At 38.2% G+C, this 25,761-nt stretch overlaps 1 protein-coding gene across 3 annotated transcripts in view; it reads right to left on the bottom strand.

The window, feature by feature from the left end:
* Positions 1–14,551: 14,551 nt before the first annotated feature.
* The window catches only part of ABCC4 (ATP binding cassette subfamily C member 4 (PEL blood group)), a 203,934-nt gene continuing 192,724 nt past the window's right edge, over positions 14,552–25,761 (bottom strand). For all 3 annotated transcript variants that reach the window (XM_026708386.2, XM_087937964.1, XM_087937963.1), the window contains 2 exons: positions 23,411–23,545; positions 14,552–16,449 (listed from right to left, as the gene is read on the bottom strand). In XM_026708386.2, coding sequence (XP_026564171.1) covers positions 16,342–16,449; positions 23,411–23,545 — 243 coding nt within the window. In that variant the 3' untranslated portion in view covers positions 14,552–16,341. The remainder of the gene's footprint in view (positions 16,450–23,410; positions 23,546–25,761) is intronic.

The following is a 25,761-nucleotide window of genomic DNA, read 5'->3' as shown; positions in this document are numbered from 1 at the left end:
CTTTAAGACTCGCATGCAGGAGCTGTCCAGTTTGCAGGGTTGTCTTCTGTGGGGCACTCGGTGGTCATTCCAACCTCGCTGCGTACCCGAGTCCTGGAAGCGTTGCCCCAGGGACACCCCGGCATTGTGAGAATGAAGGCGTTGGCACGCAGCTACGTGTGGTGGCCGGGTCTAGACGAGGACATTGTCAACTGGGTAAGTTCCTGCAGCATTTGCCAGGAATCCCGTCCTGCTCCCCCATCGCCACCCCTACTAGATGGGAGAGCGCCAGCGCCCTTGGTCTAGAATCCATATCGATCTGGCCGGCCCGTGCATGGAAAGATGTTCCTAGTGGTCGTGGATGCTTATTCCAAGTGGATAGACGTGGCGCAGCTATCCACGACCACCACACTAGCAATCACCAACGTGTTAACGCGCCTGTTCGTTACACATGGACTACCCGACTCCTTGGTCTCCGATAATGGCCCACAGTTCGCATCAGTAGAATTCAGCCGTTTTGCAGCCAACCTAGGCATTCGCCACATTTTCACAGCCCCATTTCACCCTGCGAGTAATGGGTTGGCTGAAAAGGGCCGTCAGGACCACCAAAGAGGCCCTCGCTAGGTTTGGCAGAGATGACTGGCACCACAAACTCTCACGGTTCCTGATGAGCCAGCACTCAACCCCCTGTACAGTCACCAATAAGTCACCTGCGGAACTTCTGATGGGCCGGCGCCTGAGGACTGTATTAGATAGACTGCACCCACAATACTGCCCTGACTCTCCCCTCGCTTCCACTTGGGGTTAGACATTTTGTGTTACAGGAGCCGATATTCGCAGGAATTTCGCTGGGGACCCACTTTGGATTCCGGGCGAGGTCATCGCCGTCACCGGGCCGAGATCGTATAGAGTAAGGCTGGAGGATGGTCGCCTGGAGGAGACACATAGACCAACTCAGAAGGCGCCTCAGCAACCTCGCAAACAAGAATCCAGAGTCTCCAGTCGAAGGGGAACCGTCTCGTCCCGCCACCCAGCCACACCGCACCCAGTGACCAGTCTGCGCCAGCGGTCGCTCCGGTCAGCCCAAACTCGGACGACAGTGCCCAGAGAGTTGACCAACCGGATCCAACCCTCGAGAGCTTGACCCCAGAAACCAACCCGGTGGTTTCCGAGGATGCCCAGTCCAGAGAGAGTGTTGGCGACACTATGCCAGCTCAACCGTCACAGACTGATACCGAACAGTCAGACAATGTTCCCGAGTTGCGCCGCTCCGGGCGCCAACACAAACCCCCCATCTACCTCAAGGACTATGCGTGTTCGCATCTGGGGGGAAGGGGTGTTATGTCCTGAGGACTCAAGGAGTTCTCACTCAGGTCCACTCACTTTGTGTGGGCGTTATTCCCCCATTCCCCATTGGTTGGTTCTCCCCAGCAGCCAGCTATAAAAGCAGGCTGCGGGGTCCAACTGCTGCTGATTGCTGTGAGCCAGTTCCAGGCTTGGCAAGCACGGTCAGCCCTTTATTTGTAAAATAAAGTACTGTTGCACTCATGCTCTGGTTCAGCCTCTCATTGCTCAAACTTAACACATGCATTTTAATTCTATTAATACATTATATTCTTCCCTTAAAAAGCAGCCCCTCTGTTCAAAACATGGTGAAGAATTTGGAAGGCAGCCATTCCTTTTACTGCAATAATGTTTATTGTTGTTCTTTATCCTCTTCAAGACTAACAACAACTTGGCTAAAGCTGATCCACTGTAGGAATTTGCCAGCTGGTAGAGGGTATGCTTGGAACTTCTTGTGCCAGAGACTTAGCACCATCATTTACTAGCTCACAGTACTATTTCCTTGGAAATGGAAGCATTTTGCATCAATAATCAATTTGATGTCATAATCACTGCAGAAACTGACATGTTTATGGGGATACCATCTGGTTACAGAATCAGTGTCAATTATTGCAATCATAAAAAGTAATCCAGATGTATATTTTAGATTTTTGTCCATGGCTGGCTGATAAAAACTAGCAGAGTGGTCTAAAATCCCGAAATAACTTAGCTTCAAATCCTTAAATATCTTCAATATTTTAGTTTGCCTGTTAAGATCAGCTTGGCAGGCTCTGCTCAGAGTCCTACAGGTTTCTCTCTTATTAAGCCTCCGTTTTGAAATTTTCTCTGGCCCAGTGTTGTCTTTGTCCAGAAAACAACTACATCCAGGTACATACCGGATACCCTCAATCCCAGGAACTAATCAGCCTTTAGATTAGATTTACTAGATTTATTTTTTTAATGTGCCTTGTTTACATGTTTTAATTTTTTTCCAAGGCCTTTTCAAGGCTTTTGTTTTGTTATAAGTCTGTAGAGATTCTCAGTCATCCAGGTCATGGTTGTCCCAAAGGTGCTTTTTCAGGAGGCAACTAGACTTTCTTGGGGTTTTTTTTGTCTTTGAAGATGTTTCACTTCTCATCCAAGAAGCTTCTTCAGCTCCGACAAGACAGTGGGGAATGGAAAGATTTATATTCCTTTGTTTCGTTATGTTTTTCATCAACTCTGTGAATTTTGTAAAGCGCTCTATACCCTGTTGTATTTATTGTTCTATCCCTACTAAGGGCCACCCAGATATTTTACAGAGATTTTAATCAAGTTTTAGACTCTTTGATAGATTGCAACACTATTCTGAATAATTTTAATTCTCATGTATGGACAAGTGTTACAAGGTCATATTTTCGAGTTTAAAATAGTGTTATATATGGCAGCTTTTCGTTCCGCTACAAGGCTATGCTCCCTCCTCCCCCTAGTTCTATATCAGACTTGATCCTGTGTTCATTATTTCTGAGTGCTGTTTTTTAATCTGTTATTCTAATCCTGTGATAATATTCAATAAAGCAGTGATTCTCAGCCATGACATGGCTGACTGGGGAATTCTGTGAGTTGAAGTCCACACATCTTAAAAGTTGTCAAGGGTGAGAAATACAGCACTAAATAAATCTGGAGTCTCATGATTCAAACAATCATGTATCCAATTATTCATGTCTTTTCATATAGTCCAAAATATGCCTAACATTTTATAGCGAGCACGGGTTAAAGATAATGAAGGTGCAGTGGAAATACATGTGAAGTTCTTGTCAATTCAGTGAAGATGGTGGTTGTAGGGGAAAAGCGAAATGATGGGTAGATTTCAAGAAATGTGAAGGACAAGATAAGCAAATTTCTACTTTGTTGCAGCAGAGAGCTGTTCATCCTTTCTGTTTACATCTTGATAATGTAAAGTTCCCATGATATCTTGTACAAGAAGAACATTGTGGAGTCTCTATAGACAGGACTCCATCCATGCTTGGCTAAGAACTAGATTTTAGGATTTTAACAGCTGCCATGTGGTTTATTACAGCCATTATAGTACTTGGGAAAATTGTGCCAGATAGATAGATTAGAAGGTGGGAAGTGTCTAGCATTTGGGGAAAAACATTTTAGTCAATTAGATAGCTAAACGTATAGGCCCTGTTGTGGCATCCAATGATGCTTCACTGATGCAACAAATTATTATGAAAATTATTCATCCTTTTTTTCCTTCAAGTTGGTACTTAAGTATTGTTTATTTTTAAATAATTTATTTTTATTATAAAAAAAGAAACAAGAATTGGAAGGTGTTTTAAATTAACAAACGTCCTGTAGACTTACTGGTTATCTGGATTTTTTTAAAAAACCTATGCCTTGGTTATATTCTTGTATGTGGTTTGTGGAAAGAACAATACTGAGAAAGATAATTTAGAAAATGTTAAACTGAAAAACTCTCTGGTTTTAATATGTAAGCTGTCTCCACAACTATGCATGAATTAAAGCCTCTTAGGCAGAATTGCAAGAACACATATCTTAAGAAGTTAGGCTAATAGAATATCATAGAATAACAGAGTTGGAAGGGACCTTGGAGGTCTTCTAGTCCAATCCCCTGCCTAGGCAGGAAACCCAGTTCTTCTCTCCCTCCTCCAGCCAGGTCACCAAGTCACAAAGGTTGAGGACTACTGTCATAGACCATCTAGTCCAGGGGTCACCAACCTTTTGGGCCTCAGGGACCACCAAAATCATAATTTTAAATCCCATGGACCAGAGACCCTGGAAAAACTCTGTAGGAAAATTCACCACCCCATTTTCCTACCAATCAGTCATTCTTTATTTGGGATCACAGATACTGTCTCCAGCTCCATTCTCGGGGGAGGGAGAGACTTTTGGCTTCATGCAAGGAAAGCAGCAGAAGCAGCTGAAGTCTTTCTTTCTCTCTCCCAAACTCTGCCAGAATTGCACAGCCTCTTGGAGCAGGATGCCTTGCAGGGTCCCAAGGACTCATTTCTGGTGGAGTTTGGGGGAGAGAAAGAAAGAATTTTGCTGCTTTCCTTGTATGCAGCCAAAAGCAGAAGAAGAAGGAAGCAGAAAGAAGCATCCCGGTGGCCAGGTGAGGTGTGTGGCGTGAGTGGGGCAAGTTCCCCAAGCCTTGTGTTCCCTCGGGCTATGTAGGTGGCACAGCCTTGTGTACCCATGTAGCCTGGAGTAATTGCTTTGGGGGTGACATTTCTCTGCAGACCCCCAAAATTTTCTCATGGTCCCCGGCCCACTGGTTGGCGACCACTGATCTAGTCCCATATTCTTTGCTTTCTGGCCTTGCTCTAGCCATCCCACAAGTACAGTAAAGCTTTTAATTCTCATAAATTGGAAAGTAACTCTTTTGTATTCTTGCTACAGAATACAGGTGGTCCTTGATTTAGCACCGCAATTGTAAAATGCATGGTTTAGCCTCATGGTCATGAAGTGGAGCATTATCTGCTCATTTTATGACCTTTTTTGCCACACAAGAAAACCACTGCAGCTATTAAAACAGTAGTGGGATCTTACCTTAGTCTCTACCTTTTTGATGGGTGATCATGCATGCACGCATGTGCGTGCGCACCTAACAAGCCAATCAGCTGAAGGGATGAAGAAACAAAAAGCTAGGAGCAACCCACCCACTCTCCCATGCGCTTTTTGGTCTTTTATCCTCTCAGCTGATTGTCAGAGGCTTTTTTTTCCTCCTCTCAGCTGATTGAAGGCGTTTTTTTATTACCAGTTAGGCCAAACATGTAGTGACTTTTACTACTGGTTCGGTCAAACCGGGCTGAACCAGTAGCATACCACCATTGTATTAAACAAGACCTCACATAATCACAATTTGCAGCTTTACTTGCCAGCTTCCATATTAACTCACTAGTCATCATGAAGTAACCTCAAGATGCTGCAACCAACATAAATAGGAGCCGGTTGCCAACTGTTAAAATCATGGGACCAGGGCACGATATTAATGGACGGGTCATAAAACATTTTTTCAGTCTTCAAAACTTCAAACCATCATTGAAAAAACAGTCATAAATCAAGGCCTATTTTTTGCATAAAACAAAGATATTAGTGACAAGGGAAGAGATTATAAATTATTTGTTTTTCAATTGAAGCAGCAACCACAAAGTTAACTGGGCTAATCATGTATATAATAATGTAAATTTAATAAATTAACCTTTTTAAAATTGTTAATATTTAGCCTTAAAATGCTGGGCAAAAGGTTACAGCAAAAGAAGCTTTTGTTTTAACACAATATAGCTCTTCAAGCAATTGCTCATACCAGTAGCTAAGCTTTTTATTTACCTGCACCGTTACTGCAGGAAACTATCAATATTATTTCCTGGTCCTAATAATGTAGCTATCTGATTGAGAAGGAGGGGGCATTTGTTCTTATATTATTGGAGAATTATAATGATGTTTTATGACACGAGTTTTACAACTTCTTTCAATGCAGCTTATATAACTGATCTTGAAGGATGATAAAGAGTCAAGTAATTGCTCAATTCATTAAATGTTGATGCTAATAACATTTTTGTGCTGACTTGTATTATGTTTGTATTACTGTTAGCAGTATTCTTTTTTATTACAAATTCTGTACATTCTGGTTGCATAAAAAGGCAAGAATATTAAACTCCTTATGGCTACTTTAGATATCCAATAAAAAAGTGGCTAAAAGGGGCTTCACTGATTCAGAAAAAAACCTTTGATATAGTGGAATTGACATGTTTGACACATTTTGCCAATTATAGATTTCCCCTACATATAGGAATAATTATCTCAATACAATATTCTGCATGTAAATTTAAACATTTCAAATAGTTTATTTCAGATTAATAATGGTGTAAATTGTTTAATATCATCTTGAAGAGATTGAATCTTGTAGGAGATTCATATTTCTACTTAGTGGAATACCATTTCAAGAGGATTTACCAATAATTAACAAATTTTATGAAAAGGACAGATCTCTAAATCCCTACTAAATCATGTCATTTGATTATATAATGACAGGGATTTTAATTTCCTGACTTTCAGTTTTATTACATTTGATTTTTATTTCTCTGTGGAATCCAAGTGATCAAAACCAAACACCATTACAGATACAATTAAAAAATTAATATGTGACTCTTCTGACATCAGGAAATGGATTTATGTATTGGTTTGTCAAAATTCTACTGTATTTCTACTGTTACTTTCTATAAGAAACAGAGGTGGTGTTCAGCAGGTTCTGACCAGTTCTGGAGAACAGGTAGTGGAAATTTTGAGTAGTTCGGAGAATCAGCAAATACCGCCTCTGACTGGAGATTTTACCATATCCTTCCCCTGCCATGCCCACCAAGCCACACCCACCAAGTCATGCCTACAGAACCAGTGGTTAAAAAAAAAATGGAATCCCACCACTGATAAGAAACATATTAAGGTGACAGCATATTTTTGAGCCATTATGAGGCTTGCTTTCAAGATAACTGGATTTCCTTAACTAACAATTATGACTCCCTGCATACTATAGTGTATTATAGGTGAGGACTCAGGGTTCCCCAACTTTCGGGCTGCAGTCCACCCCCAATCCATGGCCTATTGACCAACAGGCCATGGAAGCAGTAGACAAGCACATGTGTGTGTGTGCAGTTTGACTTCTGCAAACGTTGGGCTGGCATATGTGCAGTTCAATTCTTGCTGCCTCTCCCCCTCTCTGCCCTGGCCACCAAGTGGCAAAGATTGGGAACCGGTGTTGGAGACGATGTTCTAGCAATCATTCTGTTGTATCACTATTTGGAATTCTGGGCTAATCTCACACCAAACCCTTTGTACTGTTAAGGCATTTTAGAATTATGTTAACAATGTCTTCCTTTTACAAAAGGGGCAGTTGAGAGCATTTATCCAGAAAGATAATGTCATCTCCGTGGTAGGATTTTTATTTATTTATTTTGGCACTTTCATACTTTGGATGTCACAATATCATTTCAGGATGGTATTGCTTCCTTCCTTCATCTCTTGAATAAGGAGATTTGGCTCATAGCTGTAGCTCTGTAAGATTAATAAGCTATCTATGGTTATTATTGCTTCTTTCTCGGTTTTAAAATTAATACATTCATCCACCAATTTTGCAATTTACAAAAACAGAAGACTTTTCTTTTGCCAAAACATTTTTTAAAATAATACCACTTGCATATTCCCACGTCAAATTACCATTTTATATTATCCAAGCCCTTCTGCTGCCCCAGTGCTCCCCCTCTAAGCCAGTTATGAAAGTCTTCCCGTTCTCTCCCCAAGTTATGTATCTATGAACTGTAACTTCACTTTTAAATATATTTTAAATAAACATTCTTTTGTAAATGACCCAAGCGGTGACTCCTTTGACCATTGTCAGCCTCCAACCAAACTGATGGGTTTTCTTAGAGTTGCAGCTCAACACTAATGAAAATAATGGATGAGAGGTGGGATATCTGAAAGCTTCATTCTGAAAAAGGAAAGGAACTGGCAATACAGTAGGTAAGGATTTCAACGGTGTTTAATAAATTAGGTGATGTAATTCATTACTCCACCTAATGTATTAAAGGTATTAGATAAAGCTCTTAATCAGTTACAACGTTGCTGAATCCCACAATTTCTTGGATGTTTATATTGAATAGAGAACTTGGAGCTAGACTACATTTCCCCTTCTAGCTTTTCCAGGGTTTACTGACCAAGTTTTCCCAAAGGAAAGGAGTTTCAAAAAACAGTAATTGTTTTCTTCCCAACGGACTTCTCTAAGTAGGCACTGTATCTGCATTGGCCTACCACATCATTAGGGATGTGGTGACTCAGTGGCTAAGATGCTGAGCTTGTTGATCAGAAGGTCGGCAGTTCAGCGGTTCGAATCCCTAGCGCCATATAATGGAGTGAGCTCCTGTTACTTGTCCCAGCTTCTGCCAACCTAGCAGCTCGAAAGCATGTAAAAAGGCAAGTAGAAAAATAGGGACTACTTTGGTGGGAAGATAACAGCATTCTGTGCGCCTTCAGCATTTAGTCATGCCAGCCACATGACCACAAAGACATCTTCAGACAGCTTAGAAACTGAGATTTCTCACTGCCCCTAGAGCCAGAAACGACTAGCATGCATGTGAGGGGAAACCTTTACCTTTGTCTTACCACAGTATTACAGCCTTAGGCATAGGTTATAGTACAAATCTTATTTATGATGCTGATCTAACTTGTTTTACATGCAGGATATCAAAAATGATCTCAGCTTGGCCTGGACTAGGGATATCAAACTCACAACCCACAGGCCGGATGTGTCATGTGCTGGCTATGCCCACCTCCATTTCAGCAAAGGTGGGGGGGAGTCATGATATATCACATGATGACAATGTGACACCATGAGTTTGACACCCCTGGCCTGGATTGTGGCTAGTAAAAGTATGACTTCCTCAATGATCTTTCCCCCAAGGTGGAGAATTGTAACTCTAGAGAAAAACATCCCATATCACTTAGTTCCAGGTGACAACTCAAATCATATATTTCCAGTGATTTGTTGGGTAAAGTAATTCCAGGAGTAAGTCATTAGGATTTCAGACTGGTTTTAAAAAAAAAAAAAAACTAAATTTTTAAACTTTTTTTCCTGTGTATATTTTATTTTTTGTGTGCATATACTACTGTGGACTCTGGGGGAAATGCAGTATATAATGATATAACAATCATATATGGCACACATACACACACATAATTTTTTTATAAAATAAGGAAACATTAATGGAACCCAATCTCTATTTTTTCAAAAAATGCTATGCCAATAAACGTGTTCACACACCCCTGACTTGAGAAGTAAAGGTAAAGAAAGACCTGTACAGCCTAGGGCCCCTTCAAATCAAACAGATGCATATCAATTTTGACTTCCAAAATTATAGCACATTATGGTTAAACTAGTTTTCTAAACATACGTAAATCCCATGGTTTGAGGCTTGATAAAGTAGTGAACTGTCTTCTCATTTCCAGGAGCTGATCAAGAGAAAAGGGCTTTTTCCCAAATACTCCCTCATCCAAGATAGAGGGCCTACAGGAGTGAAGTCATTCTGGAATCTCCTGCTATTTAAGGAGATGTCCTTTCATAAAATGAGAAGAAATAAATTACTTAACAAAACATGTAAAAACCAAACAAGCTGCCTACAGTCATGCAAAACAGAGTTAATAAGAAACTCTGATTCAAGAGTTTAATATCCAATCCCTCTCTCTCCCTCCCTCCCTCCCTCTCTTGGTTTCATAAATATTTTCTCAACCATGGCTCTGTGGGAATTAAATGTGGGCAGCGCAGCCTTGTGGTTTAATTGCTTTGGTGGGGGTGCTCTAGGGGTGAGATTTCTCTGCAGCCCACCAAAATTTTCTCATGGCCCACCGGTTGGCGACTGCTGTTGTAGTCCAATCCCCTGCTCAAGCAGGAGATCCTATACTATTTCAGTCAAGCAGCTAGTCTCTTCATAAAAGCCTCCAGTGATGAAGCATCCACAACTTCTGAAGGCAAGCTATTCCACTGGTTAATTGTTCTTACTGTTAGGAAGTTTCTCCTTAGTTCTAGTTTGCTTCTCTCCTTGATTAGTTTCCACCTATTGTTTCTTGACTTGCCATCTAGTGCTTTGGAAAATAGACTGATCCCCTCTTTTTTGTGGCAGCCTCTCAAATATTGGAACACTGCTATGATGTTCTACCTAGTCCTTCTTTTCTCTAGACTAGCCATAATCAATCCCTCCAACTGTTCTTCATATGTTTTAGTCTCCAGGACCTTAATCATGTGCACTCTTTCCAGTCTCAGCATCTTTTTTATGATACGGTGACCAAAAGTAGATGCAGTATTCCAGATGTGGTCTTACTAAGGTTTTATACACCATTAGTAATACTTCACAAGATCTTGACTCTATCCCTCTTATTTATGCAACCAAGGATTGCTTTAGCTTCTTTAGCTGCTGGTTCATATTTAATTGATTGTCCACTAGAACTCCAAGATTCCTCTCAATTACTACTGTACTATTGAGCCAGGCTTCACCTAATCTGTACTTGTACATTTGGTTTTTCCTGCCCAAGTGTGAAACCTTACTTTTTTCAACATTAAATTTTGTTTTGTTGGATAAGGCTCAATTTTCAAGTCTGTTAAGATCCATTTGGATCCTGAGCCTATCATTTGGGCTGTTGGCTGTTCCTGCCACCTTAGTACCATCTGGTAGTGATTCTGTTCATCTCATTTTTACCAAGAAGTAGGTTGTGTTCTACTCTGTTGAATATCTTACTGAAATTCAAATATACTATGTCCGCAGTATTTCGCTGGTCCACTAATTTAGTCACTTTGTCAAAGAATGAAATAAGATTTATTTGGCATGATCTGTTTTCTATAAACTCATACTGGCTTATGGTTAAAACTTTGCTTGCTTCTAGGTGTTCACAGATTTGTGGCTTAATATCTTTTCCAGGATCTCTCTAGATATTTATGTCAGACTAATTGGTCTTTAGTTTCCTGGATCTGTTTCCCTTTATTGGAGATGGGAACCACATCAGCTCTTTTCCAGTCCTTAGATAGTTCCCCAGTACTCCAGGATCTTTGAAATATATTGTTTTGAGATAACATCTGCCATCTCCTTCAGAACTCTAGGATGTAATCCGTCGAGTCCTGGTGATTTGAACTCATCTAGATCTGTGTGCTTTCGGTTTTTAGTCATGCCAGCCACATGACTACAGAGATGTCTTCGGACAGCGCTGGCTCTTTGGCTTTGTAACAGAGATGACCACAGCCCCCTAGAGCTGGAAATGACTAGCACATATGTGCGAGGGGAACCTTTACCTTTTAGATCAGACAAGTGTTCTTTTACCATTTTTTTGCTTATAATATTCTTGTTGAAATGAGGGGTCCTTGATGCTCTCTGAGCCTGGATATTTTCTTGCAGATGTTTCATTACTCAAAGGAGGTAACATCATCAGTGCTACTTTGGGTAATGAAATGTCTGCAAGAAAGCAATCAAGCTCAGAGATCACCAAGACGCTGAAAATCCACTCTGTTTGCCTGTGGACATTTGAGTTACCAATTACTTGCTTGCTCTAGAGTCACAACTCTCTTTCACAATACTGCGAAGTTACTAGGAATATCAGCAACTTCAGTTGTCAGCCAGAAGTTTGGATCTAAGCCATAGCAGTCACATTCCTTAGTTAGAAAGAAGAAAAAGTAATAAAAATGTAAAATTTAAAGCACAGAGAAATGTTGTTAGCACAAATATCATTTGTTGGTAGTCTCCATTTATCTTTCAATGTTTTTCATTTTGGTATATGTTACATTGGTATCAGTTGCATAAAGCCACAATTATCCTGTCAAAACATGTTGAAACAGCACATTCAGCATTTTCATAGATACTTTACATATTTGTTAGCATTCTATAGGCTATAATATTAAATTTAATCAAGTAAGTTAGAAACTCTAATTTTTATAACCTGATATAGCAAGTCTAGATGTCCTGATAGAAGGAAAGCTACTGAAGGCAATCACTCTGACTTTTTTTCCTTCCTGGATTAGCAAATTTGACTTAGAATCAGTCTGAAGTACAACTGTTTATATTAAATATCAATAAACCACAACATGCACTTATTGCTGAAAAATATTTAGGAACAGTCTCAAAGATGTTGTTATTTATCAAAGATATACTTTTTATTAAAATATGCAGACGGAGACATTTATAAATTATTTAATAAATCTGATCTTAAGTGAATACTTGCAAAACAAAACTGAAGTGATCCAAATAAAGTAAGATAAAGGCAACCTCCCCACAAAGAATCAACAACTTGCTTCCTATATTTTCTTCCATTTTATACTAACATTTAACATTAATAACTATGAATATTCACATGGAGATTTCAGTAAAATAAAAGATTAGCCTTTACTGACTAAAATTTTGACTATTGTCTATGGTCAATTAATTTTTTATTGAAGAAAACTGATGCTTAAATTTATAAGATGAAGAGAATCAGGCAACCTTTGTTATTAGATATAATTGCCATCTATTCTAGACTGCAGTTATGTCTTATTATTTCTAATTACAGCAAAATAGGTTACATAACTTAGTGCTCTTTGCTATGTTTTATTCATATCTCCACAACTTGTGATCTACTAACAATTTAACCTGGGCTTTTGGAAGATTCACTGACTAGATCATTTGAAAATTCATCTGAACAAGCAAAAAAAAAAAAGAGCAAGAATAAGATGTAAAGAAGAATGGAGAAACAGAAGAACATTATAAAGAACATCAAGTAATAATTCTTCCATCAGAGGGCCCAGATCAAAATAAATAATTCTTCATTTACTGGAAGGTTAATTAATAGACAGCATATTTCCTGGCAGGTCATAAACTGTGCAGACCTCATGTCTTACACCAGTAATCAATTAAGCCACACATTCTCCAGACAAGTAAATAAATTTGGTAATCTGATTACAACTGGGCAATATATAACCTGCCCATGGCATATTCCATTTTGTTATTAAAGGCAGTATTTTATGGCTTTGTAAATACATGGTACAAAATCTTATGACATCTTAAAGACAAATGTGTTTATTTTGGTGTTGGAATAGAATAGAATGAATGAGCTGGAAGGGACCTTGGAGGTCTTCTAGTCCAGCCCCCTGCTCAAGCCGGAGAACCTATACTATTTCAGATAAGAGGCTGTCTAGAGTCTAGGCTCTTCTTAAAAACATTCAGTGATGGAACACCCACGACTTCTGGAGGCCAGCTGTTCCACTGGTTAATTGTCTTCACTGTTAGGAAGTTTCTCCTTAATTCCAGGTTGCTTCTCTCCTTGATTAGTTTCCATCTATTGTTTCTTGTCCTGCCTTCTGGAGCTTTGAAGAATAATTTGACCTCCTCTTCTTTATGGCAGCCCCTCAACTTGGTTTCCTATGGACTAGTTCTCTCCAGCCCACATATATAACATGTTAATTTTTCAGAGACTGCAATCTCTTTGATGATTAATTTTACTTTAAGCAAGGTGGCCCATGCTGGTTTTCCAGCTCTTGCAAATAGCACGAAACTGTGGGGTTCTTGGGATTCTCTGAACTTGGTTGGGATGCACCAAGAACTTCTTACTTCAACCTTGAGCTACGTGTATTCTTTTCCACTGGAACCTCAATACAAAAATGCAAATCGCAGCAATAAAAAGCATTAAGAGTTTAAAAGAACACTGCAGCATTTTATAATTTGAATACAGTGGCAACACAAACTATTTTGTGCTGCACTGCATTGAATTATTAAAAGTAGAATCTGCAGCTGTAGTTATATCACACAATAGGAACACCAAAGGAGATTTTTATAAACCCTGTAACTCCAGCCTACCTTTTCAACTGGCAGAAGTGATTAGTTAAATCCCCATCTTTCTGAGTATCCATCTTTCTTGCAAGCAGATGAAGAACTTCAGATTCTGTACTTCCGTCCACATTCTCATTAGCCTAATGTGAACACTCAACTATCAGTTAACAGACAAATGCCTGATAGCTCTAGTTGAAAACTGGCTAGTTGCAAATTGGCTTTTAATGAATGTGGTCCAAAGAACAGTGAAGTATTCTAATGTGCCCATATTACCTCAGTACTCTTCTAGGGTACTAGATTATTAGTGTCCATTTGTGCAGTTTATATTTCATTTATGCATAGAATGTAGAATTCACCCTAAATAATTCTACATGTGTCCTATTCTCTATAGAATACAGAATTCGTGTTACAAAATAGCACAGGTTGGTTTTGTTTGTTGAAAAAGTAATTTTTGCTGTACACATTCTCATTGTTTGCCTTCTGTGATGTGTCTTCCTCCCATGCTTCTCAATCAACATAGAAGGGAATGCTGGAACCTGCACCCCAACTCATTTAGAGCAGCGGTCCCCAACCTTTGCGGCTTAGCAGCCTGGCTGGGAGGGAGTGGGGAACTGGGACACGTGTGGCAGGCCAGTGTGTGCATGCAGCTCGATTCACGCAAGTGGTGGACTGGTGCGCACGCCCACAAGTCCTTACTGGCCCACTGCTCACACAGGTTGAGCAGTGAACACGCACATACACGCATACGCCAGCCAGCCATTCACACAACCCAATTCTGAGTGGCCTAGTAGTGGGCCGTGGGCCGGCGGTTGGGGACCCCTGATTTAAAGGGTCCCAGAATGATCTAAATAGTTCATTAGCAGTAGCTTACAGTTGTATATAATGCACTCTAAATAAAGCAAACTCACAGAGCGTCTTTAAATTAATGTATTTTCAATACATTTGGCTTGAGATTCAGTAAGGCACAATAAAGGTATACAGTGCACTGATGACAGTAGATTCAGAATTGAACTTTTTACATATTTCGGTTGGCAAAATATACAAACAGAAATTTACTGAAAAGAAATACTTGTGAAGCATTGCACAGAATTAATATCATCTTCTCTTACCCTGATTTACAGGTAGAGATACCACTACAGTTATTTCACATTTTTTCTTCTAGTGGGAATTATCCTCTGGAAGTATCCATGCAACCAGTAGAAGTGAACTACTGTTGACACCAGTGCTTTGTCTCTGGTAGCATTTTACTCCCTGTATTCAAGCTATTAAAATTTAGAAAATTAACATTGCCGGATATAAAATAGTTTGTGGTACTGGGATTATTTCCCAATTAAAGGTAAAATAAACATTGCAGTGAAGGACGTAACTCTTTTCTTTTCATAACCAAGTTGGAAAGCTCTCATTTAAGCATAACTGGCCATGGATTTACATGTTTTAAGGTACCATGATCTCGCTCTTCCCCAACTTGTTCTTAATGTGCAAAACTAGAAAACTACATTTCCCCCACCTGAGAAAGGTGTCCTACAACTATAAGAGGTGATCCAGCATCAGGGGTTCCAATGTGTCAAGGGTACCACAGCAGTGAATAAAAATGTGTATGCCATGTTTGATCTCTAAATGAAATATGGCTCACTGGCTATCATTGCACAGCAGAGCGAGGGGATCAAAAACAGAGGACAGATATTATATGGGTCTGGGCAGAGGTGGCATTCAACCAGTTCTGACAGGTTCTGGAGAAGTGGTTGTGGACTTTTTGAGTAGTTCAGAGAACCAGTAAACACCACTTCTGGTTGGCCCCGCTCCCATCTCTTCTTTGCCTCTCGAGTCTCAGTTGATTGGCTGGTCCTTCTTTTGTTGTCCTGCATAGGAGAACGGAGCTGGAAAGCAGGTTAGTGGGGTGGGGAGGGAATGGGATTTTGCAGTATATCTTTCCCCTGGAGTGGGATGGAAATGGGGATTTTACAATATCTTTCCCCTGCCATGCCCACCAAGCCACACCACACCCACCAAGCCACGCCCACAAAACTGGTAGTAAAAAAAAATTGAATATCACCACTGGATCTGGGCAGTAGTGTTTGGTGTTAAAACATCACAAACTTATTCTGCTTCTCCTTTAAAGACTGAGCTTCTAGAATACAGCAGATTTGGCTTTAAGGATTCTCACTCAGGGAAGCTGATTCTGGTGAAAGTTTGTACTGATCTAAAAACAGAAATTAATTGCACAACTACATGAGTACATTTCTCTGCCTCCGCATAACAAAGCTACACTATATGAAGGACATAAGTACAAATCAGACCATGGATGATGTAAGAGCAGCACATTCAGGAATCTTACAGTGCAATGTCTCTCCATTATGGCATCATTAGAGCAAATGAGGAGATTGTGAATTCCTGAGAAAATTGATCCATGGTAGAACTGGGCTTCAGATTTTGTGGAACAAGCTCCTTTTTTTGCTAAATCCACAAAATTAGGCACTTTCAGATATACAATTCTTTAAAAATTTCTGAACAATATTGTGTGTAAATATAAAGAGCAAGGACTATTTAAATATATATATATGTGTTTTCTTCTGTGTGACAATCAATATTTCAGTGCAAAAACAGTGTGACTGAATTGGAAGATTCGTCTGTATTTTGATAGGATTACATTTAGTTAAAGGACAAGAAAAGAGTGCCTGCCCCTCCCAATTATTGCATAAGATCATAGTGCGGTCTCAAAAATTATTAGTCCTTGAGATTCAGATATTGATGAACTGGTGACTGCTTGATCACTTGGAGTAACTTCAGGATAATTCTTCTTAAAATAAACCTAAGAAAGAAGATATTGTATGTTAGATTTATGTGGTAGCTTATTCTGAAGCCTGTCATTTAAGGATATATATCAAAGGTAAAAATACACATTTCGAATCCTTTTATTTCTTTTTTTTAAGTAATAAACCTGCCTTCATTTTCAGCAAAGCATACATATTTCAACATATAGGGTCGTTATCCCACTAAAAGTGCTAATAATTCTGATCAACAGATAACTATCATTTGACATTAAACTGATAAATAAAATCCTTTTACTGGCTCAGAAACAGAGATAAAAACAGGGTGACAAAGCTGCTTCGAAATTTAGTGTCTGCGCAAGGGCTTTCCATTTTCACACATAAAAATAAGCACAATAGATTTGGATGTGAATATCAAGGTTGTAATCCCTGCATTTTACAAACTATGATTGACAAGCATTGAAAGTTCAGGATAGATGTATGAAATATCCCAGCATTTAATTTGCAATGTGGCAGAGTCACAGAGCTTTATAGAAATGTGATCTGGGGAAAGGGTGCCACAATAATGAAAGGGAAAGGGAAAACAGGAACAATGGCTCGAGCAAGCAACTTCTCTAAAATGTAAGATGATACCAAATAATAGAATAGTTCTTGGCTGAGCTTTTGAGTTCTTGAATTCTACCAATTTCGAGCTGAACTGCCAGAGATACAGGTTTCCTGATAAATGTATAATCAGAACATAAAGGAAATGAAATCCTGTCAAGTTTCACTGTTCCACAATCATCCGTGTTCAGTAGTTGTATCATATCTCGGCTCCCTGACAGATGTGGGTAACAAAATGAAATAATGTCAGGACTTGCGTGCTCTTATCGGAAAATGTGTTTCGGTGAAAAGGGGCTTCAAAAGGTATTTTTTTCCCAGAAAGGAGAATGTCAAAGTTTTATTTAAAACACACAAAATGCACTATCTTCCACAGAGCCGACATATGTCGTGAGTTAGGCTTAATCAGGGGTGGGATTCAAATTTTTTAACAACCAGTTCTGTGGGCGTGGTTTAGTTGGTGGGCGTGGTTGGTGGTCATGTTATTGATTGGGCGTGGCCAACTCAATATCACTCACATCGAGGCACGCATCTCCTCGCCTGGCCTCTCATGACTGTCGTAAGTGTGAAAAATGGTCATAAGTCACTTTTTTCAGTGTCATTGTAACTTTGAATGGTTACTCCACACAAGTAAAGTACCAGTAAAGGAGGGGAAAAAAACTCCAGAGAAGTTCCAGAGACAGGAAGTCTAGTCCTGTCAAGAATGTAATAAGGGTTAACGGAGAGGCAGTTTCTGTAAGCAACGCCAGAATGTTTCCTTCCTGCCTTCCTTATAGGATTAGGCCAGTAATTTCTTCTAACAACCGATTCTCCGAACTGCTTAGAATGTTAACAACCGATTCTAGTGAATAGGTGCGAACTGGTACAATCCCACCCCTGGGCTTAATATTTAAGCTTTCTGGAATACAGTGCAGGGAGCCAGTTTGTTTGCAATTTATATTGCTCGGTGATGCTCCAGGCAAAGTTATAAATAAATTGTTCTTCTCATATAAAGAGATGGGCCATGGTCTAATACACAGTCTTTTACATGTATTTGACAGAGACATGTATGTTATGTCATTTCACTGTTGTTAGAAGTCGCCTTTCCACATCTTTAAGATGAAGGTTGCATTTAAATTCAAACCAGCTTGCCAACTTTTGGTGTGTTTTTTTTTTCCAAGATCTTATAAGTAATAAAATTACGAGAAAGGCCAAACTGTTCTTCTCATCACTAGATTTATATGGCGCAATAAGGCTTATTGCTGAAATGCCATTTCCAGAACAGTTCTTTTAGGCACCGGCCCTATACTACAATAATTGGCAAGCTCAATTGCAAAATCATCTTAAGAGTCTCACACCTATTCTGATGTTCTAATATCTTGAGAACTGGTACTGTATGTCCCTCAGAAAGATTAAAACTAAATTTTTTGTATTTCTTGTATATACGATTTATGAGCAAGATGTTCCTAACCTCTTTAAAAGAAATAAGAATACTGTAAATTGATGATGACAGAATGTGAGGTGTTTTTTCTTTTTTGGGAAGAAGTTCTTACTGAACTTGAAATTTAAATTTTGCCTTATTGAATTGTGTGGAATCTAAGTTTGGTGGGAGTGGAAAATTTATTTCAAATATCCAGCACTTTGAACCAAACATCTCTTGTTCTAACCAGATATTTGTTTTTCAAATATTACCAATTTCACTGAGACTCCAGAAGAGTTATTATAGTTTATTTTATTTTTATGCTATTGTATTCTAACATATTTTGGCTTCATTATACTAAAAATCAAATAGTCTTATTTTCATTTTGTGTCTTGTGTTAGTTTGCTTCAGATGGATTAAAAGGCCAGGAGAGAGGGAAGCCTAGGAGAGTAGATTATAAAAGTGATTGGAAAGTGATATTCAAGGAATATTAGAATAACTCAGGGTAGCAGACATAGTGTGGGCATATACATTCTCAGATATGATCTTAGCAGATAGGTTGTACATTCAATATTTTGTGGTTCATATGATATCTAATTTAGAGAATCTGGTTTGGGTTTTACCCGAAAGGAGTATTTCGTTGGGGTAAAATAATGTGTTTTCTTTCTTACTTTCTAAATGTGTCTTTCTAAGCAATCATCTTCACCACTTCCACTCCTGCACTTTCCTTTTTTTCAAGGAATAAAGCTGACGATTGCCTATCCTTTGCGTCTGATTTGTTTTACCATGATGTCCACCATTCTCTTAAAATCATATGCCCCAATGATTGGAGAGTCATAATGTTTATTTAGAGCCTGCTTGATATAGAGATTAAGGCATCAAGCTAGAAAGCAGGAGTCTCTGAATTTTAGTACAGCCTTGAGCATGAAATCAGCCAAGTGACCTTGGGCCAGTCACTTTCTCTGAGCCCTAGAAAGGAGACAATGGCAAACACTTCTAAAGAACCTTGGCAAGAAAACTATAAAGGCAGTTTTGTCCAGGTAGTCTCCTAGAATCAGACACAATTGAACAGAAGAAGAACAAATGTTACACCTAAATAGGTAGGCTGCTTTAATGGCACAAATACAGTAGCATCAGAGTACTAAGGAATTGCTAGAACTAAATTTACACACACACACACCACACACACACACACACACACACATATTATTGAATATTTATAATCAGTGAGAATTTTTTCCTTTAGTTTTCTCTGTCCATGCACAAAACCGCAAATTTATTCATCAAATTTGATTTCATTCATCAAATTTTCCTCTGCTCGTGTACAAAAACGAAGCTTTATTTATCAAAACCAAGGGAGCTTGATGGAGCTTCACTAAATAATCCTGGATTTACTGAGAGGGAAAAGTAAATGAGTCCAGCACCACAACTGTGTATCATCTTCTATACAAGTACAAAAGCAATCCCCAATCTTTTAGTGTACTGCATCTTGCTGTCAAGTATATCCCCAAGTACTTGATCTTATTCATGACCTGAATTTTCAATAGGTCTGCCAGTTCTTCCTTTTGTCTTGATAGCATATTCTTTGTCAAGATCTTTGTCTTATATTTATTTATTTTCAAACCAGCCACCTTTTCATATGTCTCTATCTTTTCTATCAATTTTGATGCTGTTTCTAGTGGGTTTTCTAGAATAAAAACCAGATCATCTGCAAATGCTTGCAACTTAAATTCTTCCTTTTTAATTTTCATCCCCTTTATATTCTTTTTATCTCTAATATTTCTATTTAGCACTTCCAAAGTTAACACAAACAACAGAAGTGACAGTGGGCACCCTTGTCTTATTCCTTTTCTTATATCAATAGATTCTGTCAGTTCTCCCTCTATCATTACCTTTGCCGTCTGCTTATGATATATAGCTTCTATTGCTTGAATAAATTTTCTAGCAAAGCCCATCTGTTCCAGCAGTAACAACATGAATTGCCAATTCACATTATCAAATGCCTTCTGTGCATCTAGAAATATCAAGGCCATTTGTTTTTCAGGATGTGCCTCGTAATATTCCAAAGTGTCCAAAATTACTCTCATATTGTCTTTAATTTGTCTCTTTGGCAGAAATCCATTTTGATCAGGATGAATAAAATTATTTAAGTATTTTTAAGTCTTTCTGCCAATATTGAAGCAAAAATTTTATAATCTGCATTTAGTAGGGAGATAGGTCTATAGTTCTTGATTTGTAATGGATCGGCCTCCTCTTTTGGAACAAGTGTAATATAAGCTTCTAACCATGATTTAGGTATCCTCTTCTTTAACATAACTTCATTCATAACTTCTAGCAATGGAAGATTCAATGATTCTTGTAATGTTTTGTAAAATTCTGCCGGAAGTCCATCTGGGCCTGGTGCCTTTCCATTATTTTGCTTCTTGAGTGCTTCAGTTAACTCCATCATCGTTATATTGCTTTCTAACATTGTTTCAATCTCTTTAGGTATCTGGGGTAAGTTAGCATTCTGTAGGTACTGTTTGACTCTTTCCTCATCAATATTCTCTTGTGTGTATAGTTTCCCATAATAGTCTCGAATGATTTCCTTCTTCTCTTTACTACCATAGCAAACTTGGCCTTGATCATCTATTAGTTCAAATATTTTCCTTGATTCTTTCTCCTTTCTCAATTTATATGCTAACCGTCTACCTGGTTTATTTGCATCTTCAAAGTAATTCTGTTTAGCACCTCTAATTTTCTGTGCTAATTCTTTTTCTATTAGACCCATTTTATGTTTAGTTATATCCATTTTTAACTTAAGATCCTTTTTCCGTGGCATTTTCTGTAGCTCTTTTTCAAGTCCTTTATAATCATCCTCTAATGCCTTAGAGGCTAATCTTTTCATGGTATTTCTTTTCCTTGTATAGTCTATTATCAAGCCTCTGGCATATGCCTTCATTGTATCCCACACATTCTGGATATATCAGACTTAAACAGCAGATAGCGCTAGATTTGGTGAAATGGGAAAATTTACAACTGTCATTAATAGGGAGAATATCAACAATCAAGATGAATATATTACCCAGAATTTTATATTTGTTTCAAACAATTCCAATTAGGCTTGGAAAAGACTATTTTGAAGATTTAAATAAAATTGTGTTGAAATTTATATGGCAAGGTACGAAAATGAGAATAAAGTTAAAACTTTTGCAAGATGCTAGAATAAGAGGAGGATTTGGTTTGCCTAATTGGGAGTTGTATTACCAAGCTACAAATTTGATGTGGGTTAAGGAATGGATAACATTAAGAAATACTAGATTGTTGACATTAGAAGGACATATCAGTTGTAGGGGTGGCATGCTTTTCTATGGTATAAAGGAACTAAAACACAGGGGTACTTTAGAAGACATTATATACGGGAGTCTCTCTGGTTAAACTGGGAGAAGATTAAAAGACAATGTTATTTGAAAATTCCAGTCTGGCTATCGACTATTGAAGCATTTTCTTATCCTAAAATATACAAAAAGGAACAGGAAAAAGGACTTAAATCTATACAAAAACTAGAGGAACAAGGTATAAAGATGAATTGGCTTTCATATGCACAAATACATTCAAGGTATGATAAAGATTTTAAAACAGAAGGTTTCTATGATAAACTGACTGATTTAGATAAGATTTTGACAGGTACTGATGAAAAGGTGATTAAAAAATTGTATGGATATTTATTAGAAATTAAACTAGAAGAAGAACAAGTTAAAGAAACAATGATTGCTTGGGGGAAGAATTTTGGATATGGGATTGATCTAGAGAAATGGCAACAATTGTGGTCTCAAAATTATAAAATGACAATGTCAACAGCCTATAAAGAAAATTTGTATAAGATGTTTTACAGGTAGCATTTCCCCCCGACAAGAATAGCAAGAATGTTCAAGAATAAATCCAAAAATTTTTTGGAAATGTCATCAGACACCTGGCTCATATTACCATATGTGGTGGACTTGTGCGGATGCTAAAAAATACTGGACTAAAATCCACATGTGGTTGGAAAAAATGACAAAAAAGCATATAGACTTAAAACCAGAGATGTTTTTATTGGGAATTTTACCTGAAATATATAGTAAAGATTTGAAATACCTGATTGTAAATGTATTAACAGTGGCTAGGATTGTATTTGCTAAAAACTGGAAAAATGAGAAAATAACATTACAAGAGGAAATTATTAAGAAAATATTGGAATGTGCTGAAATGAGCAGATTGACATTTGAAATTAGAGAATAGGATGATAAACAATTTTATAAAGTTTGGGATCTATTCTGTCAATGGTTAGACAATAAAGTATAGGAACGAAATATGTAGACTTTTAGAAAATACTAAATATATAAAGATGTATTCTTTTCTTATTATATTTACAAAATGTTTTTAGGATAGATTTGGGATGATAATATGAATTGTCACAAAACAAATTAAGTAAAATATGATTATTTTCCAAAGCATGAATGAATAAAAGTATAGTCAAATGATTGATTAATAATGATACCAATGTATTTAATATTGGATTGAAAATATGAGATCATATACAATCTAATTGTAATTTAAGACTACGAAATGGAAGCACAAAACAATTTGTAAACCAACCGGCACACTGTATGTACAAATATGGAAGATGGCCTGATGTTTTTATGTTTTGTTTGTTTATGTTTGTTTTAAAAACCAATAAAAATTTTATAAAAAAAAAACCAAAAAACAATCCCCAATCATAGCTGCTTTCTGCGAATGGGAGCATATGATTTTCCACTCTGGGTATCTATTATTCCAAATCCCAGTAATAAAGAATGAAAAAAGGCTTTATAATTGAAAAGCTACAAGAGCTTTAACTACAGTGCAGAAAGTGGGATTTTCTGAAGCCCTGAATATGCTGCCTTGTGTGGAAAGTCAATCTTGAGACAAACTTAATTACAACACTTTGTAGAGGAAAAACGAGGGTGGGGAGGGGGGAAAGTGAAGAAAGGGACGTGCCTTACCTGTTTGGCTGTTTCTAGGATGGAGAGAGCTTCAGCCTTACCCAGTTGTTGAACCATCTTGTAAAACAGGCTCTCCTTTTCTTGCAGCAAAATGTATGGCTCATCATATTCTTTCAGGCGTCCCAGATCTAAGACCTGATGAGTTGGCAGAAACAAGTTGCTTAATAAAGGTGAAATTTTGGCAGCAGCAACAGGCGTCTTCATCCCACTTGATTTGCTCCGACTCTAGCACATATTTACCTGGGCTCGGTGGATACTTAAGCTATAATTAATAGGGGAAGTAAGGAAATAAAGATTCTCTATTTTTAAAAAATTATATTTCCACAGTGGCCAGTATGCTTTAATTTTTGTAAAACGAGTGAGGTTGCTGGAAAGGAGAATGAAGGCCCAAATCTTCATTGACAAAGTTTTGATTAGGAAGCGGAGCTTAAGGAAATACCACCAAGGTCTTTTTGACAATACACAAAGACTTGTACAACACAAAGAGACTGGATACCCAGCCAGTTGTTAAGGAGACTCAAGTGGCAATCACAATAGTCTGCAATCAAATGTTCAATCGTTCTTTTTTCAGGTGTATCTATCAAACAGTTCTAACTACCCACATTTACCCAAAAATAGGACCAGGTCTTATATTAATTTTTGCTCCAAAAGACGCATTAAGGCTTATTTTCTGGTTAGGTCTTATTTTCAGGGAAATACAGTACTACATGTGTCCATCTGGCTGGTACAGTACTACATGTGTCCATCTTAACTGGGACTTATTTTTAGAGTAGGGCTTATATTACAAGCATACTGAAAAATCATGCTAGGGCTTATTTTCCGGTTGGGTCTTATTTTGGGGGCAACAGGGTATCAAGCATACCACCAATGAACAAGGAAGTGCTGTTTCTCAGATGTGTAAGACTATCCCCATCCGCCACAACTTGTACGGTTAAATGCAAGAGTTGTTGAAATTATCCAGCATTGTGGTTCTGCTGCAGAGATTCTGTGCATGTTCTCCAATAACTTCCAGCTCTTAGGATACCATCTAAAACTCACTTTTTTTTTTTGCTATGGCCTATGGAATATAACTTCTCTAATTGAAAATCCTCACTATCACTGAATCAATATGATACTGATTTGCTTGCATGCTTTGCACAAAAGTCTACAACACAAAAGTCTGTGAGGAGTAGCGGATCAAACCAAAATTACACACATTTTAAAAATTAGCCTATTTGTTTAGAGATATCTGATATTCACTCCTTTTGGGGGGTGGTATCTTCATGGCTACCTTAGCTTATGAAGCTCCCACGGAAAATGTTAGTCTCATTCATAAACTGGCAATGTTTCTAGACACCATTGTGAAGGAGTGGAAATGCCAGGAAATTCAAGGACAGGAAACAAACATTTCAAAATCATAAAAAAAACCAATATAAAAGTGCTACAAAAATGTTCAGAGGTTTAATAACAGAAACTTGAATTCTGTCAAAGTTTTCATCTGCCCCATCTTATACCCAACAGAATCAAGGCAGAGTTATTTTAAGTTGTTTCTCATGCGTTTCATTTCTTAAGACTGAGTTAGTGTTTCTCCTCCCTTAATCATCCATTCCTTCCCTAATCTCTGCTCAACAATCAACATGTTGAAAGGAAGACTTAGTGATTGCCCTGTTTAGTGACATAAATACTTCCTCTATTTAGGAACTGCTCAGTGTTACAACAGTGCTGAAAAAGTATGACCAATCATCTCTTGACTGTTGCAGTGTCCTCACAGTCAAGTGGTCAAGATTTGGGTACTTTGCAATCTGCAGGTATCTCCGTTCATTGCAGTGTCACACATTCACATAATCGCCATCTGTATGTTTCACAACTGGCTTTCAACAACAGAATCAATGAAGATGCTGGCGGCCAACTTACAACTTATGGTTACGTGTTGTTCTCAAAGGCCCATGAGGACTTGCGTAATGACTGAATGGGAAGTAACATCGTAAGTCTGTGTGTCCAAGTGATGTTTCACTTATCGACCATGATGCTTAGTGACGGAGTTAGAAATAGTGGATGGTAAGTGAAGACTACCTGTAAATGCTTCTGCCTTATTTTCCCCGCAGCTCCTTCATGGAAAGCCCGCTCACGCTGAACGGAGCTCCACTGAGAAAGATTAACTTGCTGGGATAAATGTGTAGCTTCGCCCATGTGATTTTGAAAATATATGACACAATTTGCCTTCCCTCAATGAAAATAAGTTGTTTGCAAAAAATTAAAAAATAAGGATGGTTTTCTGAAGACCCATGAATGGAGTTATGGTCATAAAAATTTAGTAGCACTTGACACTTCTTTTTCAAATACGTTTTAAAGAGAGAGAAAACAGCCAGTGA

Source organism: Pseudonaja textilis, chromosome 8 (assembly GCF_049901715.1).
Source record: "Pseudonaja textilis isolate UNSWEBS1 chromosome 8, rPseTex1.2, whole genome shotgun sequence".
Taxonomy (NCBI): Eukaryota; Metazoa; Chordata; class Lepidosauria; order Squamata; family Elapidae; genus Pseudonaja; species Pseudonaja textilis.
The sequence above is the reverse complement of the archived record's forward strand: the minus strand, read 5'-3'. Positions and strand labels throughout refer to the sequence as shown.